Source organism: Drosophila biarmipes, chromosome 2R, assembly GCF_025231255.1.
Source record: "Drosophila biarmipes strain raj3 chromosome 2R, RU_DBia_V1.1, whole genome shotgun sequence".
Taxonomy (NCBI): domain Eukaryota; kingdom Metazoa; phylum Arthropoda; class Insecta; order Diptera; family Drosophilidae; genus Drosophila; species Drosophila biarmipes.
This window is the reverse complement of record NC_066615.1, coordinates 14,421,659-14,438,757: the sequence shown is the minus strand read 5'-3', so window position 1 is coordinate 14,438,757 and position 17,099 is coordinate 14,421,659. Positions and strand designations below refer to the sequence as shown.

The 17,099-nt window shown below is 42.2% G+C and overlaps 1 protein-coding gene across 4 annotated transcripts in view; it reads right to left on the bottom strand.

Annotated features, from left to right (window-relative positions):
- LOC108036388 (protein Shroom) overlaps nucleotides 1-10,697 on the bottom strand; it is a 46,987-nt gene extending 36,290 nt beyond the window's left edge. Inside the window, exons 1-2 of one of the 4 annotated variants that reach the window (XM_050888285.1) lie at nucleotides 10,564-10,697; nucleotides 3,012-3,317 (exon numbers count right to left, since the gene is read on the bottom strand). In XM_050888285.1, the coding sequence (XP_050744242.1) occupies nucleotides 3,012-3,215 (204 nt within the window). In that variant the 5' untranslated portion in view covers nucleotides 3,216-3,317; nucleotides 10,564-10,697. Of the gene's footprint in view, nucleotides 1-3,011; nucleotides 3,571-10,563 lie in introns of those variants that run through there. The other 3 variants (XM_050888286.1, XM_050888287.1, XM_050888284.1) reach the window with 3 other exon arrangements.
- Between the last annotated feature and the right edge of the window lie 6,402 nt (nucleotides 10,698-17,099).

The following is a 17,099-nucleotide window of genomic DNA, read 5'->3' as shown; positions in this document are numbered from 1 at the left end:
GCCCCACTGGCTCCAACTCGATCAGCTCACGCTTCGGCTTGGGCCCCAGCAAACACTTGAACTTTACGGAGGTACATATAGACAAAAACGATGATTCCAGTGCAGCGTCAAGTGCTTTGGCTGATTCGACAGAAAAAAGAGGGGTAACACAAAAAAAAACGACCAAGTGAAGCAGAAAGAAAAAATCTTTACATCTATAACCAAATTATTTTTCTTTAGAAATCTGCGCATTCATCTAAAGCAAAGAAGAGGCTGAAGAACGGACAGCGACGACCTTCGTCAAGCCCATTGGAAACTGCCCACTAGCCACAGCCATTGCCTTATGGCCATTACCCAGTTGGCCCATTACAGTTTGTTTTGTCAGAGATTCCGGCACTAACGCTGGGGCGTGGCCACAATTAATTCGATTGCAGCTATAAATAGCCCCGAAGAGATTGCAACGCCCAGCGGCGCGATTCAGGTGCGTGGAATGTGGCCTAATCGATGCAAAAATATCTGAGCCAGACCCCGAAACTAGTTCTAAGCGCGGAGGATCGACGAGGCCGGCGGTGGTGGTGGTGGTGGGACCACCACCAATGGATGCACTGGGTGTACTAAGCAGTTCTGTGGCGTCTCCGGGCCAGCTGGAGTCTTGGCGTCTAATAACTGGAACTAAAGCGTGCGCCTCGCCAGTAATTAGCGTTTGCGGAGAGGCTCAAAATGTATGGAAAAGATGAAAAATAAAACGTTACAAATGCCCGAGAATAAAGCGGTTCAATAACCTGCCCGCCATCGTCCATCGATCCGCGAATCGATCCATCCATCCAGCGACCGCCGTTCTCTTTCGACTTCTAAGCCAGGCCCAAAGGCTATGGAAAGCACATATCTCTGCTGTTTTGCAAAGCCGAGAGGAAGAGATGATAACAATCGGCATACAGTGTATATGAAGATGGGGCCACAATTAAGAATGGAGATGATTAATCAAAGGCCCCCTGCAGACGGGGCTTTCGGTGATAAGGTCAATGCTGTTCCAATTCTCAGCCACATTTCTCCAACTTTGCCGAGCTATCATCAGCACGATCAGCTGCACTGGGAAAAATCATAGGGAAACTAAAGAATGTTTTTAAATTTTCAAAGCTGACTTTGAGATAAAGTAGAAATGTTTTTGTTTGCTCGTTCCTTTGCTTAAATAAGTAGAACCATTGTGGAACCCCGATAACACATAACTAACTTAAAATAAATTCTTAAAAAAAATAATACTGCGAATTCTTTAGAACAACAGGAACCAATATTGACCTTTGGTTCGGTTGAGCCATATTTAAAAGCGAATTCTTCAGAACATTTCATTTTTATCCCCAGCTAGTTTAAAAGGTATCAATGAGGGGTTTTGGTTTATCGTTATCTCTTCGAGGCTATTTGTGTTTTTACTTAGAGTATATTATTCTTTTTTCCCAATTGCTGTTTTATATAAACGCGAATTCTTTAGAACATTTCGCTCATATGCTTAGATTGTACCAAAAAGGGATTTGGGTTTATTATAAGGTTTGTGTTTATATTTAGAGTTCACTAATAAATAAAAGTAAAGACTGGCAGCGCGAATTCTTTAGAGCATTTACTTTGTTTGCCAAGCTAGTTCTGAGTACCCAACATTTCTCTCTCTGCATCCTCATCTATGAGCTATGTTCTTGGCACTCTGCTCTGTTCTGTTCATAACCTCTTTTCCTCTTACTGCCCATTTCTCTTCTCCGTTTTCTCGACTCTTTGTGCCACGCTCGGAGGCAAGATTTAATTGATCGGATTCACTTTGATTGATCGGATCGTCGCTGCTGATAATGGTACCGTTAATTTGGTAAATTATTTTGCATTTTGGACGCAAGGCAATCCGTTTTCCAACGTGTGGCATTCACTGCCACACAGCGGAGCATCGATCGGGATTACACGGCGGCCCTGGCTCACAGCCATTCAGTTGGGGTTAATGGGTGACGGGGCAAATCAAACAGAACGGGCCACATATGCCATGTGTCTGTGTGTCTAATGGGAGAATGGGATCATTGGGGGCAAGCAAAGAGCAGTGGAAGTTTCCAAAATATTCTGGGAATTCGGCAGCCACAAAGTAATCATTAAAAGTAATTATTCTATTATTTGAGGCACCACAAGATACCCCGAAATAAAAGGCGTTTCGCGTAGAGAAGCACACAAATTTGTTAAGCTTTCTTTCCAATGCTAATTATTTTTCATTTAGTATTTGGAGAGTAAGCCGCTTTATTTTTAGCACCGCACCTTGGCCACACTTCTACAGCTTCCTTATCAAAACCCACACTTTATCTCATGAGCAGCCAAAGCACCCAGACAACTGGCACTCATTCATTCGTTTGGCACCGAGAAAACAACTTCACACGCCAGTCGGCATTCCTACGGCTTCATTCATGGCCAGTTCTCCAATTAATAACCCGCACTCGCATCCTGCGGAGGAGAGAGATGGTCGCTCGGTCATCTGGGGGAGTGGTCGGCTCGGGGCTGATCGATCAGCGGATCCCCGCAGATGATCCCGAAAATAAACCAAGCTCTCCAAGTACCGTTTTCGGAGTCTCTTCCTCCGGCGACTGGGTGACACACAGGGGCCATGCGAGTGGAGTATGTGGAGTATCGAAAACGAAACTTCCCGGGTTGGGCAATGCAAATGGAGGTCAGGCCCATAATTCAATTAGGAACCTGCAGTGGTCCGAGTATCGAACATCGAATTCCCAGACTGCGAGACCCACTGTGCGTGGGTTTTTGGCTCCGATTCGTAGCGTTCCGTTTGTTGGTTTTTTATTTCTGGTTGTATCTTTGCCAGCCTTCACTTTTGTTTCATTTGCTGGCCACGGCGAGCCGGGTCTTTGGGGCCTGTGAGTCAGCCGGTGTGCGATTGGAATTCTGCGCGCTTTTGAGGATTTATTAACAAGAATAATAAAAACAAGAAGCCAGCACCCGAGTCAGGCGGTCGAGGAGGAGAAACCCGAAACCGGTTGGTGAAAAGGAGGGAGACTTACCTGCACAGAACCGGCGACCGATGCGGAACTGAAGCTGGCATTGCGACTGCCAGCCCCGTTGCTATCCTTGAGCAGGAGCTTGGACACCACCGAAACCTTATTGTTGTTCTCCGGCTCCATCTTGGCCAGGCTCTTCTGGCCCACCGCCTTGGGCTCGCTCATCTCGGAGCCGTTTCCGTTCTCCTTGTGGTTGCGCATTTTCATCTAGTTTTTCTTTCGTTTTCGTGATTAGAGCTGCCGGATTTTCATTTCAATCTCATCTTTCGGCCACCTCTGAGAAGGGTCAGACAGGCAAGGTCTGTGGGGCTGATGGTATCAAAGATTGGCTTGGGTTTATTGTAAGTTATGTAGTTTGTTTGAAAGGGTGGCCTATTTAGGGAGTTCTTATAGTTCCTTTTTATTTTATTGCTTTCGCCATAAAAACTCTATTTTATTGTATCTCAAAAATGTAAGCTACCGAGTTTGTTTTGCAAAAAGCGCAGGAATTATCTTCGAGTCCGGCTGCCCCTGCTTTTCTGCCGATGTGTTTCTGAGATTAGAGCTGCCCGATTTTCATTTCAATCTCATTTTTCGGCCACCTTTGCGGACAAGAGTTATGATGTAAGCGAAAAATACACGAAATTATATGTGTTAAATTATTTTAATTTGGTCTGGCGACATTTTTTGTGCCGGCCATTGGATGTGGCTGCTTTGCACTTTTATTTCTCTTATCGGGTCCGGTCCGCAACTCGCATCTTTGGAATGCAGTGCAGCCAAAGCAAACCAGTAAGACGAATCCACATAGACGCCGACCGAGAGAGACGGCTGTATGGCGGCAGAAAGAGACGGCAGGAGCGAGACAGCGAGGCGGGGAGGAAAATTGAATCGATTTCTGTTGACTGCGTCCGTAAATATTTGTTGAGTTATTTGGGTTTTTGTGTAATAAGTTGAGCGTATTATGTGTGTGGTAAAAAGCGAGGAGGAATATATACAAAAAAGTGAACCAGGTTTACATAACATTGACCCACGAGACGCGAGAAGAGGCGACCCAAGTCGGGACGCGAGACCAGGCGAGGCGAGTATGCAGCGAGGCGACTCTGACGGGGTCTAAGCCAATAACAAGTTTTTGTTGTGCATTTTCAAATGCGATTTGGCGACTGCATTTCATTTCGTTTCGTTTCGGTTGGACAGCATATAGCAATAGCATATTGCACACTGCATATTGCCATAGAGCGAACGACCCACGCAGTTGGCTCTTTCAAATGTCATCGTTTTCTGTATGGTTTCCATGCAAATTGATGTCCATTAAAGCCGCAGTTGCAGCTGCCACTTCTGGCCCGTAAACTTCGAGTGTTTAATGCATAATTATGAGCTGCTGCTGCGCCGGCCCAGAGAACTGGAACTGGAATTGGAACTGCAGAGGCTTCGGCCACGGCTCCGCCATCGACATCGATGCGATCCTAGGCGAAAACTGGATTCTGCCAGGCTGTTGACAAAGCCAGACACAAAACGAACACGGAGCTACACTGGCCGAGAGAACATCCTTTCGATACAGTGAATAAATCCCCTTGATTTGGGTCTAATCGAACATTCAGTCTTTCTAATGCAGGATACAACTTTTTGTTATTAAAAGTTTGAATACTTTTTACTCAGACCAATTTCTACCCTTCTCCTTGCACTACGTTCTTATAATTCCCAACTGGTTAAGGCATGAATTGCAATCAAATATTTAATCGGACTTTTAGTCTCCCAAATACAGATTATAACATTTTTTTAATTAAAAGTTTGATCGCTGATTATTCAGATTAATTGTACGCATTTTTTCTACCCTTCATCTTTCATTACGTTCTTATAATTCCCAACTAGTTAAGGCATGGAAAGCAATCAGATATTCCTCTACACCTTACAGCTTTTAAAATATTATAAATATTTATTAAATAAATATATTACAAATATTTTGTTGAAATATTTACAAACTAAAAACTTGAACTTATCAACTACCCCGCAATTTTCTCCCTGTGCAGAGGCAGAAGACCTAGGCCCAGGCAAGAAGCCCCCAAAGAGGAAGCCTGTTTTCGGGATGGGGGCAAAGTACGTGGTAGATAAATCTGCTGGCTACAGCTTTCCAGGAGTGCAATGACATTGGTCTCTGTCGACTTTCGACTAAGAAAGCTTTCCGGCTAATCACCAATTTGTTAATTATGGCCTTGGGTAGAATTTTCGGTTTCGGTCAGTTCCGAGACTCTGCTCAACAGCCATGTGATTGCCGTTGAAGTGGCTTTCTGGCTCTGCGTTTGTGTCTGCAGCGAAATTAGACACTTTTGCTGGCCGCAAAAATTCCAAGTCAAAATGCAAAATGACAAAAACAAAAGGCGGAAAACATGCAAAATCGGAGTGGCGCCAGCGAAATGAGCACACACACCCCGGCTCGCAAATGCAGTCCCCAATAGGCATTCGCCAATACCAAGTGCTAGTCGGCTCAGAGTTCCCAGCTCCCACTTCGCAGCTCCCAGTTCCAATTCCAGTTAGCAGCTCCCGGTTCGAGTCCCCAGAACGGGTTTTTATGGCCAGCCAATCGATGGCGAGGTCACAAATGGCTTAAACCCCGCCATGGCGAAACGCATATTGATCTCTATTAACAATCCGGAGAGATGTGTTTCCTCAAAAAGAAAACATCAAATTAAATGCGGCTTCAGCATCTTCCTATTGACTGCCGCTGATATCTTAATCTCCGCAACGAGAATCTCTTGAAGGGACAATAAATCACAGAGATATTGTTTTGGCAACCTTCGGAACTCTCCTTTTGAACTGTGACCCCTGTTTCCACTTCAGCAAACCGTTCCGCAGCCAAGTGTTTGTCTATCAGCTTAAAAGTATCTGCCGAATATTACACGCGGCGTAGGTGGTCGGGTTCCTAGATTGAGATGCCCGGATACCTGATAGCCGCATGCAAAGAGGCCCAAAGGTCGTCGTAAATCTGAACTGTAGTGTCAGCTACTAACAAGCGTAACAAAGCAGCGCCGAGATGAATGGAAGTGGTTACCTGCCCGGCTATGTGTTATGATTATGTGCACCTATGTACCTGGGCGGAGGTGTTGGCAAGGCTGCCGTGGGTTTCGGTGGCTTTAGGGGCACACTGGGAAAACTCCACGGGAAAATACAATGTATATTATATTATGATCTTCATGTCAATTACGTACTTTAACCATCTAGTAATGTTAGACTGATAATGGAAAATGAAAATTCTGTCTCCAGCCCTTTGTTTGTAATTTTTATTTTTACAGATTTATTTCTATACAATTTAAATTCTTTTTTTAAATTTGTTACTTTTTCATAAGCTGAATCACCCTTTTCCTGAGCACTCTCAACATTGTCGACTCATTATAACTTTGTCAATTCTCACACAACTACCTGCTGCAGAAACATTCACACAAAGGTGAAGATCGCGAGGCATTCACTCTACCCAGGTCCCAAGTAGAGGATGGCGGGGGTGATTTGGGGTCGGGGGCGGAAGCAGACGCATAAATTTACAATTAAATGTAATTCGCTCGCTGGATTTCCGCAAAAAAGGGCCTGGCAACATGGGCAACTGCAACCTGCGGCAAGTTCAACGCTTTCTTTAGTGCTCCGCCGCGCTTGGCTTGCAGCAAATAACAAAAAGATGGAAGAAATGGAAAAAGATATTCCCAAGCCGCGCTTCTTGGTAGTTGCAAATGAAAATACCCCACCCACACACAGCGAGAAACCCTCGCGAAAAACACCGGCTAGAAAGGGAAGGAGCGCGCAGATTTGAAACTCATTCCCTGCGGGCTATCCAGCGGCATTTGTTTATGATCCTGTCAACTACCTAAGCAGGTCCTACGATCCCGTCAATTGTTCCACCTCACTTCCGTCGCAGCCCGGATTTCGGAGTGCGGATCCCAGAATACCACATCCTTGATCCCAGATCACAATCTCGCAGCAGGATGCTACATCTCATGTTTGCCCGGGAAGTTGTAATTGGTTTGGCAAATTGCGAAGGTCGTTGGCTTCGGAAACAAGGTCGTTCGTTGCGCTTATCATTTCCACAGCCAGCGAGATGCTGGCCCAAGGTGGAAAGTATCTGCTATGTGGAGGCAGATACAGATACAGATACGAACAAGTGGTATGGGGCACAAATATTTGCGCAGCGAATTCCTCGCACTCTATGCAATGCAAATAAAAATTGTAAAAACTCAGAAACCCCAGAAAAGAAAGGAAAAGGTACGAGAAGGTAAAAATAAATGTCTTTAGAACTATCATAACTGGCATTTTCCCAACAAAGAGCTCTTTTTTCCGGCATGAGGTGAGGCAAAGCTGTTCAATGGTAACCTCAGCTATATACTAGTAAACAAATACCTTTTATAATCACTTGTACATAGTAAGTTCTAAATACTGAACCCTAAATTAGTGTTTCATTGCAGTAGCTTTACACAACGAAATAGTTAAGAAAACACGTACTTATTGTCTTAAGCTCAAGTAAATAATCAGTAGAAAAATATTTATCACCGAGCTGGAATTCACTTTAAAGAGTTCTGCAGTCTTAGAAAGTTTGATCGCTCCCTAAACAACTGTTGTTGCCTTTACCTTGGTAAATCTTTCCCTGCCTCGCAGACCGTCTTACCTCAAATAATGATGAAATGGCAATTTCTTGGGAACCCTTTCTTTCGGGCTTGTTGAATTCTTCTGCTGGCACTCTCCCCTATATCATTGCCAGTGTTTATTTGCTTAGCTGGGCTGACAGGCAAGGGGATCACACTTTTTTGCGCAATTTGGGAAAATACTTTGCATGTTGATTTCCCGAAATTCAAGCTTATTATGCGAGGAATTTACAGCTCCGTCGGGCGAGGGAACTCAGATCTGAACCCGAATTCTCGGCGAGTGATGTTTCAATGGGTCTTGTGTTTCGCTTACAGTTCCACTGATGTTTGCACTACTTAGTTGTGACAGATAAGATTATAATTAGTCTTAGCCTGCCAAGCCGGCAACAGTGCCCGATAAGATAAAACTCTCCGTGGAAAGAGGCAACAGGGAAATAAAACGAAAAAGACACACACAAGCGGGTTGCCAATGGAGTTGACGACTTGAAAAGGCTGGGAATGAAAGGCAGATAGAAAAGCCAGCCGTCGAATATGGCAAGGTCGCCGCGCAGCGCATTCCACGGATGTTTGCCTTCCTAATTAAATAGATCATCGGCAAACCAATTGGCGCTCGACAACACATCTCTATAATTTAATCAATCGCCCAACGGCAGTCGTCGCAGTGAAAGACCGCGAGACAAAACGAATTTTACGCATTTCGAAATGAGTTCAAAACACCCAAAAGCCAAATGTTCGTCTCCGAATGCCGCCGAGTGTATTGAACTCGGCTGTGCTCCACCTCCACCCTAACCACCAGAACCACCTACCTACCTTCCTGGCTACACGGAGAAAAACACTACAACAGTTCACTATTGCCACTGAGTTATTAGGAATTCTTATTATGATACATTGATCAACTTTTAACGTGTGTTATATTTATGAATCAAATTTAAATATTTCTTCTTTGGATTATTTTACTATCAATAACTTTTTATGGTGATAATACATAAGTATTTGTATACCATTTGTATATGAGTTTATATAACAGGAAAATTAAAATATTTCTTCTTTGGATTATTTTACTATCAATAACTTTTTATGGTGATTCCACTTAAATATTTTTTATCAGAAACAAAGCCTTTCTTCTTATTTTCAAGTTGTTTATTACCAACAACTTCCTATGGCCTTTCTATTTTGATATTTTTCTCTTAATACAACTACTAAAGCTGTTTTCTTCGGTGTAGCAATCCCCCATTCCTCCCACAAATCGCTGGCGAGTTGAGCAAACAAGTTTGCTTGGAAATTCTTGAGTAGTATTTGATGTTGATGCTAAGCGATCCCCCCAGCCCCGCCCGGTTGATAAGTCGTCACAGGGAAACGACATGGAAACCCTACGCCTGCTCCGGGTTCCTTCCCCCCGGGACCCGCCCATTCGCCCATTTACGCCCACTTTCCCTGGATTGCAGAGTGCAGAACTGTCACCTGGGCGGGGGGCTTGAATTATTCTTGCTGCCTCTCCTGCTCTTTATTGTCCGTTATCGCTGGCAGAATCAGAAACGGAATTCTTTAGCACTTGGGAATTTGTTTTCTTCTAGCCTTGTTGTCTATGCAAATTTTCCACTGTTTTGGGGCCCCTGCTTCAGTTATTGTTTAGGCCAATTCAGGCCAATCTTTGCATTTAAATTACAATGATTTTAGAAAGCAAATGAAAGTAGATCTATTAAACGGTAGTCTAATATCATGATTTCATAAAACGTTAAACATCAAAATGAGGAAGGCTATCTTTAAAATAAATTTGAGATTGCTCAAGCTTATGGAAGCCTTTTTAAGTTTTCTATATTTTTTTATATTTTGGCATGTAATATTTTTACTTTTAAAAGCGCTCTGTTGCTTTTCTTCTATTTATCACTCGTTTCCATTAGTCCACTCTACCTGCCTTATCAGCTTTTCAATTGCATTAGTGTTTTCTAGCCTGCTTTGTTCCGCGTTCTAATACTCCTTAATCGAGTCCAGAAGAAAACACCTTCGGTTTCAAGTTCTCGGAATCTTTTTGGGTGCACTAGTTTATGTAACTCCTCGGTGGTCTCACGAACCACAGCTCAGATGCCAGTTCTAAGATAGATTTGCCAAGTGAGTTATGTTTCTTACCGCAAATGTGTGTTTTCTTTCAAGCGGCGCCCCTCGAAAATAATCCAAAACACGTACTGCCCGACACCTATTTGGAGTCGGGGGTTACGGGGACTTTTCTAAGCCAGGTTTTATGGCTAAGGGTGTAGAAATGGAAACGAGATCGGAATGGTTTCGTCTTTGAAACTGACCCATGCGAAATTTGCAGCTGCTCTTGAGCTCCACCTTGTCTCTAGCCCCGTCTCGCTCTGACACTCTTTCTACCCGACTCTTTCTTCGACTCCTCACATGCAGAAGAAGAAGGAAAAGAAGAAGCAGAAGAAGGGGCAGAAGTCTTGAAGCGCCAAAAACTGGTTGGAAAAATCGCTGTTGTCGGGGGGAAAACTTGTTGGGGCAGCCACGAAAAAAAGAGGCGAGAAGACGCAGAAGAATGGGATGAAGATTTTGAAGAGGGAGAATCGGAAACCTCTTGCCACCCGCTAAAAGGCAAAAGCAGCCACAACACTAAAGTTTTTTGTTTAAGAACTATTTTTTGGGCGGAAGAATTCTTAAAGCCTCGAAGGTTGATCTTTGTACACGGTTTTCTTTTTTGTTTATGTTTGCTGAATTTTGTAATTTTTCAGGCGCATTTTTACACGACACCTTTTGTTTTTGTCGCTTTTAATGCCGTTTCGTGCTTTTGGCCACTGATTGTTGTTGTTTCTTCGGTTTTTTACGACTTCTCTCTCTTTTTTTGCCTTTTACGCGAGCTCGAGAGCTGATTAAACTTATTCACAGCATATTCATTGACTAGAAACTGCATTTAATTTGTTGTGCATTTTTTGGTTGCTTAATTTTTGTTAACTCACAAGCTGGCACACACTCGCACACTCGCGGGGCACACAGGTACACACGTATACGGACACGAGCCCCGAATCGCGGGGCATGCAACGCTCTGGGTTTCCTGGGGTTTTCCGCTTTTCCTCACGAACTGCACGCTGCGAGAGCCAAAAGAAGACTGAAACTCGCGATCAGGCAAAGCTCGTGCCCGTGTGCCACACGTCTCTCCCAATCGGGCTCATGCCAGCCGTTCTCCGGCTGTTTCACTCCCAGATTGCGAAAATGCCGCAGAGCTCTCCATATGGACTCGAAAGATACGATTTAAGTATACCCAAATAACTTGGAATGACATAATAAAAGGTTTGTATAAATTTCTTAACGAAATGTAATATCTTGACTTGGAGTACCACCATAAGATTATAAGTTGATCAATTTCATATACTTATTTACTTATTTCATATTGATATTCTCAAGTTACCTTAACAAGGCACTAATTTTCGGAAAACAATCTGTATTTGACATAATATTAAATGGAACAAAATATATATATATTGAAATAGTCTTATATGATATTAAAGCATTTTAAAGCTTTTATGGAAGTTCTACTTATTTTTCAATACCTTTTTTTAAAAATTAAATTCAAAATAATACAAATATAGGATACAATCGCCAAGAAGTAGGCAATAGTTTTTCTGCCTAAGTCGGCTCCAAAGCTATTTTTTACTTTTTTTGTTACAAACTAGTTTGCCAGTCTAAAATAACCTCGATTTTTAACTTTTAAGCATATCGCACTAATTTTCAAAATACAATCTGTATCTGCTATATGATAATATGATGGAACAATATATTGAGGTGATATTGAGGTAGTCATATGATGGTACAGCATTTTAAAGATACTATCTACATAAACTTAGAATATTATATAGTTAAAGTACGGAAGTTCTACTTTATGATTCAATATCTTTTCTTAAAAATGAAATTCAAAATGGTACAAAAATTGGGTAAAATCCCTAAGAAGTATGCAATGATTTTTCCGACATAGTTGTCTCTTAAGCTATAATGTACTTTTTTCTTACAAACCAGTATAAAAAACCCTCGGATTTTTACTTTAAATCATATCACACTAAATTTTAGAATGCAATCTGTATCTGATATATTATAATATGGTGGAACAATATATTGAGATAATATTGAGGTAGTCTTATATGATAGTACAACATTTTAAAGATATTATCTACATAAACTTAGAATTTTATATAGTTAAAGTGCGGAAGTTCAACTTTATGATTAAATATCTTTTCTTAAAAATGAAATTAAAAATGGTACAAAAATAAGATACAATCGCCAAGAAGTAAGCAATGTTTTTTCTAACTTAGTCGGTTCTCAAGCTGTCATGTACTTTTTTTGTTACAAAACAGTTTACCAGCCTAAAATACCCTCGATGTCTAGCATTAGGCCACGTTAACAGCCAGCTGGAAATCAGTCCACCTGAGAGACGGAGAACGAGAGAGAGTATCTCTATCTTGAGACGCTACCGCTCGCGAGCCCTTGTTGTTGTAGCTCTACCTGCGGCTTGCGAGCGTGTGTGTGAGAGAGCCGGGGAGAGAGCGTAAGACCCAGTGGTAAATTTAGTGCTAAATAATGGGGGTTAGAGCCTCTTATCAAGCAGAGCCAAAGCAAACAGGTATATTTGTATTTCGTATTGAAAGTCACTTATCTCAGTGGGAGACTGAGTGAGAGCGGCAGTTTGGGCTCTCCTCGCTCAGAACCTGTTGCCGCTGTCCAGTTCTTGGCCATATGGAAGAGGAGAGAGTCCGGGAAGCGGGACCGAAGACTGGAAGGCTCCGCAGCGAAAGAGGGAGAGCGGGAGAGAGCCCGAGAAGCGAGCCAAGAACCTGTTGCGGCAAAATGGCCTGCAACTTAGCCAAAAACCAAGAAAAAATCCGAAATAAAAAACTGAGCCCGAAAAAGAAAACAAAGGGAACAAGAAGAGCGTGTGGCAAGACGGCCAGCCAAAAGAGCCAGCGAACGAGGAAAGTAAGGGAAAACGGCTGATAAGCAAGGCCGTTGGGTCCAGTTCGGGCCAGAAAAGAGATCCGGGCATCTTGAGGACTCCGATTCCGATTCCGAGCCCGATTCCGATTCTGATTCACTCAAAGTTGATTTATGTTCTGTTTGCACTTTTCATTTCAGCGCAAGTTGATTTTAATTAAGAGTGTGTGCTCTCAGGAGAATCCGAGAATCAGAGGAGCAGACAGGCGACCCAAGACCACCAACGAAGTCGGGGTTCCGAACTTGAACTTCTTACCAAAAAATCTTTGGACAATGCTTGGTTTTCCTTTGAAAATGGCACGTTCTGCTCTGCACCTAACATGAATATTTATTGCTGTTCTTAATTAGTGTGACTCTCATATAGAGCGTCTTAAACCAGCCACATTATTTTAAGGATATTATATAGAGATCACAGTTTTATTATTTAAACATTACGATTTACTTAAGATAAACCTGCTTTTGCATTCAAAACTGGAATATATTTTTAAATTGTTAAATTTTATACTCCTACTCTGATAAAAATCAAAAGTTTACCAACTAAAGCTTATTTTAAATATTGAATATAATATTTTGACTGATGTGCCATTTTCTAAAACCAGCCTCTGGCGGCATTATTGGAATGTATCTATCATAAATCTTCTTCAACTCAGTAATGTTGATTTGATAGATCGTAGTTGAAACCCAAAACTTTCTTTAGAAGAACTCATTCAAACCTATAATTTAGATGGGTGCTTTATCCCAAGCAGTTGTTTAAAGTATTAAATTTGCAAAGAAAAACCATGGTTCTTTTTTAAAACATGATAATTAAATGGTTCAAGCCAAAACAAAATAAAAAGATACAAGTCCTGAAAAAAAACGTAAGCCCCTGAAATCCAGGAAGTACAAGCTGCCAAAATTAGAATAGGAACTTAGACTTCGATTTTAATAGAATGTTTATGCTTTCAAAACAGAACCTAATTAAGCTCGAACTTGAACCCTTTGGGCCAGATCAAATTGGGCCTCAATCACTTTATCGGGCATGACCAAGCCGTTAAATCGAAAGCCTCGGATATCGCACGCAAGCCAGGTGCTAATGAGGCGTTTTGTTGCTGCTTTGGCTAATTTATTGTTTACGGCCGTGCTAGGAGAGTGGCGCAGATTTAACGGTACAAGCGAAAGGTTGGCCCAAACATGCAAATATCAGTTCGCAAGAATCCCGAAGCCAGAACAAAGCCCAATCAGTATCAATGGCTGTGGTCCAGCAACGGCGTGGTGTCTATTTCCAGACAGATCGTAGATCTTCAGGTCTTGTGTCTATGTCCGAGTGGTTCATTGGACGATTTTAGACGATCTGTTTTGGGATCTGACCCATCTGCAATGGCGTGGTACAACACCTTCTCATCGCCCGTTTCGTAGTCCCAATCCCAGGTTCGCACCTCCAGTCGTCATCCCCAATTAATCATCGCTTTGGCTGTTGATCCAATCGCATTTACTTGCCAAAAGACAAAACCGAGTTATGAACTGGGAAAGTGCGAGCGGGAAGGGGCGAAACACGTTTATGGAGGGGGTGTACACGGAAAAAAGTTGCGGTTTGGCATTCAAAATTAGCAGAGTAGATAACAGCTATGAGTAATCGCACCTTTACTTACGAATTATTTTGACAACTGCTGGGAAACATAAGTTTTCTTGTTTAACAATGAACTTGAGACAGTATTAGCTAAGATGGAATCATATCGTTGAGAGATATTTCAATAAAGTAAAGATTACTTAAACCATAATATTAAAATATGATAATCAAATTTTAATAATCTATTCTCAATCAAATTTCTTTTTGTTTGAATCGTTTAATGGATCTATCTCATCTTTATAACAGCATTTCCATTTTGACAAAAAATTCGATTTTTTCTCCCCGTGCATGTAAAGGGAAGCTTGGAATGTGCCGAGACTATCAATCAATCTGCTCTTGCCCCTTGCCGGCCCCCACCAAATGGGCTCTATTGTCCGGCGGCTGTTACCAAATCCGTAGACCGGCTTGACTTTCCATAGGAAAAGCCCCAAAACCACCCGAAGGTTATCGGTTATCCGGACTCCGATTCCGAATCCGTCGCCAGGTCGTCCGATCTGTTTAAGCATTCAGGTGTGCGGAACGTGTGGAACACTCCCTCATCGGGGATGGGGACCCAGATCTCGATATGGCGATATCGCACTGGAGACCCATTTAACGTGGGAAACAACAACAGCAACCTCCCAACACCAGGGCCCTTTTGCGAAAAAATGAAAAGCACTAAATGGTTTACTAGGAGCGGGCCCCAAATGTGAGTTGCATTTCAATTTCAGTGAGACGACGACGACGTCATCAGCTTTTCTGCTCCATATGGCAGTAAATTTGCATTCAGCCATATGTGGTTTCTTCTGGCCGCAAGGGGTTGTGGGGGGCTGGGGCATCGCATTTTTAATGTCAAGCAACTGGCCGGCATGCCAAAGGTATTATGACATACATTTCAATTCAATTTTTAGATAAAGATGCGGCTGCAGTTCGCTTTTCTTTCGCTCTTTGAATGTGTATATTTTCGAAAAATGCAACAAAGACGGACGGTGGACGGTGGACGATGGACGGTGGACGACATTTGTGTGGCCGGGGCACTACTGAAGTTCCGCCATTGGCGATGATGTAAACATCAAAAACAGATACAGTCTCCCGACCCATTTGTATCTTTTTTTGTACAGTAAAAGACAGATAAATGGGGTAATAGCCGACTTTATGTGTGCATATAATAAGGGAAATCAATTGGTCTTCACAAAAATAACTCAAATTGAGCTCTTCTTTTAAGGTAAATAAACAAAGTCCCTGGAAAATATTGATAGGAAATTTATTTTCAATCTACGTAAAAATATAAATAATATTTCCTAACTCAGCTTATATAATTTTAATAAGGCTATTTTGACTTTTAAGATTATTAAAAAACAAAAAAAAACAGTATTTTAATATTTCATTATCATCAAAGATACAAGGAAAGATAGATTTAATTTTGACTTTGATTTATAATGCGAATCCATTTCTTCTCAATTTAAAGGGAAGATAGATTTCTCTGCCATCAAAAAATATTAAAATATGGCTTTTGATAAAATCTTAGAATATGCAAGAATCAATCAAAAATACAAAATGGTCAGAGAATTTGAAACATTTTATGGCGTCGTTTGGGCCAATATTTTGCTCTCGGCCAATGACAACTGTGGCGAAGTGCCTGGGGGAGATTGGGCCGAGATCTTCAGATCGAATCGAAGCTGCGGCCGTCCTATAACCTGGTGGCATTTGCTGCGGGCCAAGCTTCGGATTGCCAGCCAGTCAGTTGGCCAGTCAGTCAGTCAGCCAGCCAGCCAGTCAGCCAGTTCGTCTAATTGGATTTGCGCGCTTGTGCGTAACTATAAATCACACACGAACACAGGCGCAGACGGAGCCGTGGAGCAGGGACAACCGGTTTGATTGCCAAGTCACCCGCTCATAGCCAACTGCAGAGGTCCCATCGAGCTTTTTTCCTCCTCAACTATTTGTAAAGTGACCAAAACGGTAACAACAAAAACCACAAAAACCCCTGGTGTTGTTGCTGTTGTTCCAGTTCTTGTTTCCCCATAAACAAAATAAAGAATATAATTATGGTGCTGCATAAAAAGCCAAACGTATCAGCTTACGCAACCCAGAAAATACAGAAAAAGGTGGAAGAGGCTTGTAAAATTTACATGGCACAAGGCCCCTTTGCCGGCCGTGTGAAAATTATTAATGGAGCCAGTGTCTCCGGACAAGTTCATGTGTCATGTGTGGAAAGTGCTGGGTATACTATAGTAAAGTGTACTACCTTCCCGGAAAAACTCCATTTCTTGGGCTGGTTTTTAGTTATGATTTATCTGCCCACCGCCCGAGTTGTAAGCGGATGTTGTAATCTCTAGGAGTTGCAAATCTAAATGGCCAAGTTCTAGCTAAAAAGTTGTACAAAACTATGGAAATAACGAGTCGGAGATTAAACACAGCTCGAGCCCAAAAAAACATGCCATTTGACGGTGGTCTTCCATCAAGCCCCACATGTGAGTTGAACTTACGCTGAACTTGTAGCTTCCTTTGGCTACTTGAGTTTCACAAGGAAGGACGTCTGTCGGGGGTATAAAGTTACATTGAACCATTAAAAAAACCAATTGAAACGAAACACCGCCATATGGTGCAACCGGTTTTGAAAGTGGCGCCAAGGCAGTCAACGGGAGTTTTTGGATATATGGCAATATTCACCCTCGAACATCGGTTCCAAAAACCTAGTGCCCCCTGTTACATACTTGTTATTTATTTACTTTTTAAAGTATTTTATAGTAATTATTTGGGTAATACGATTTTGAAACTGGCGCCAAATAGCTAAAAACAATTTTGAAAGTCTGGCAGCACTGCCTTATCGATAATCTGCTATCGATAACAAACACGCTGAGTATTAGGAGGGTGTCTCTGCTAACCAAGTAAGTAGTGTGCATCCGCTAACCTAGCAATGACACA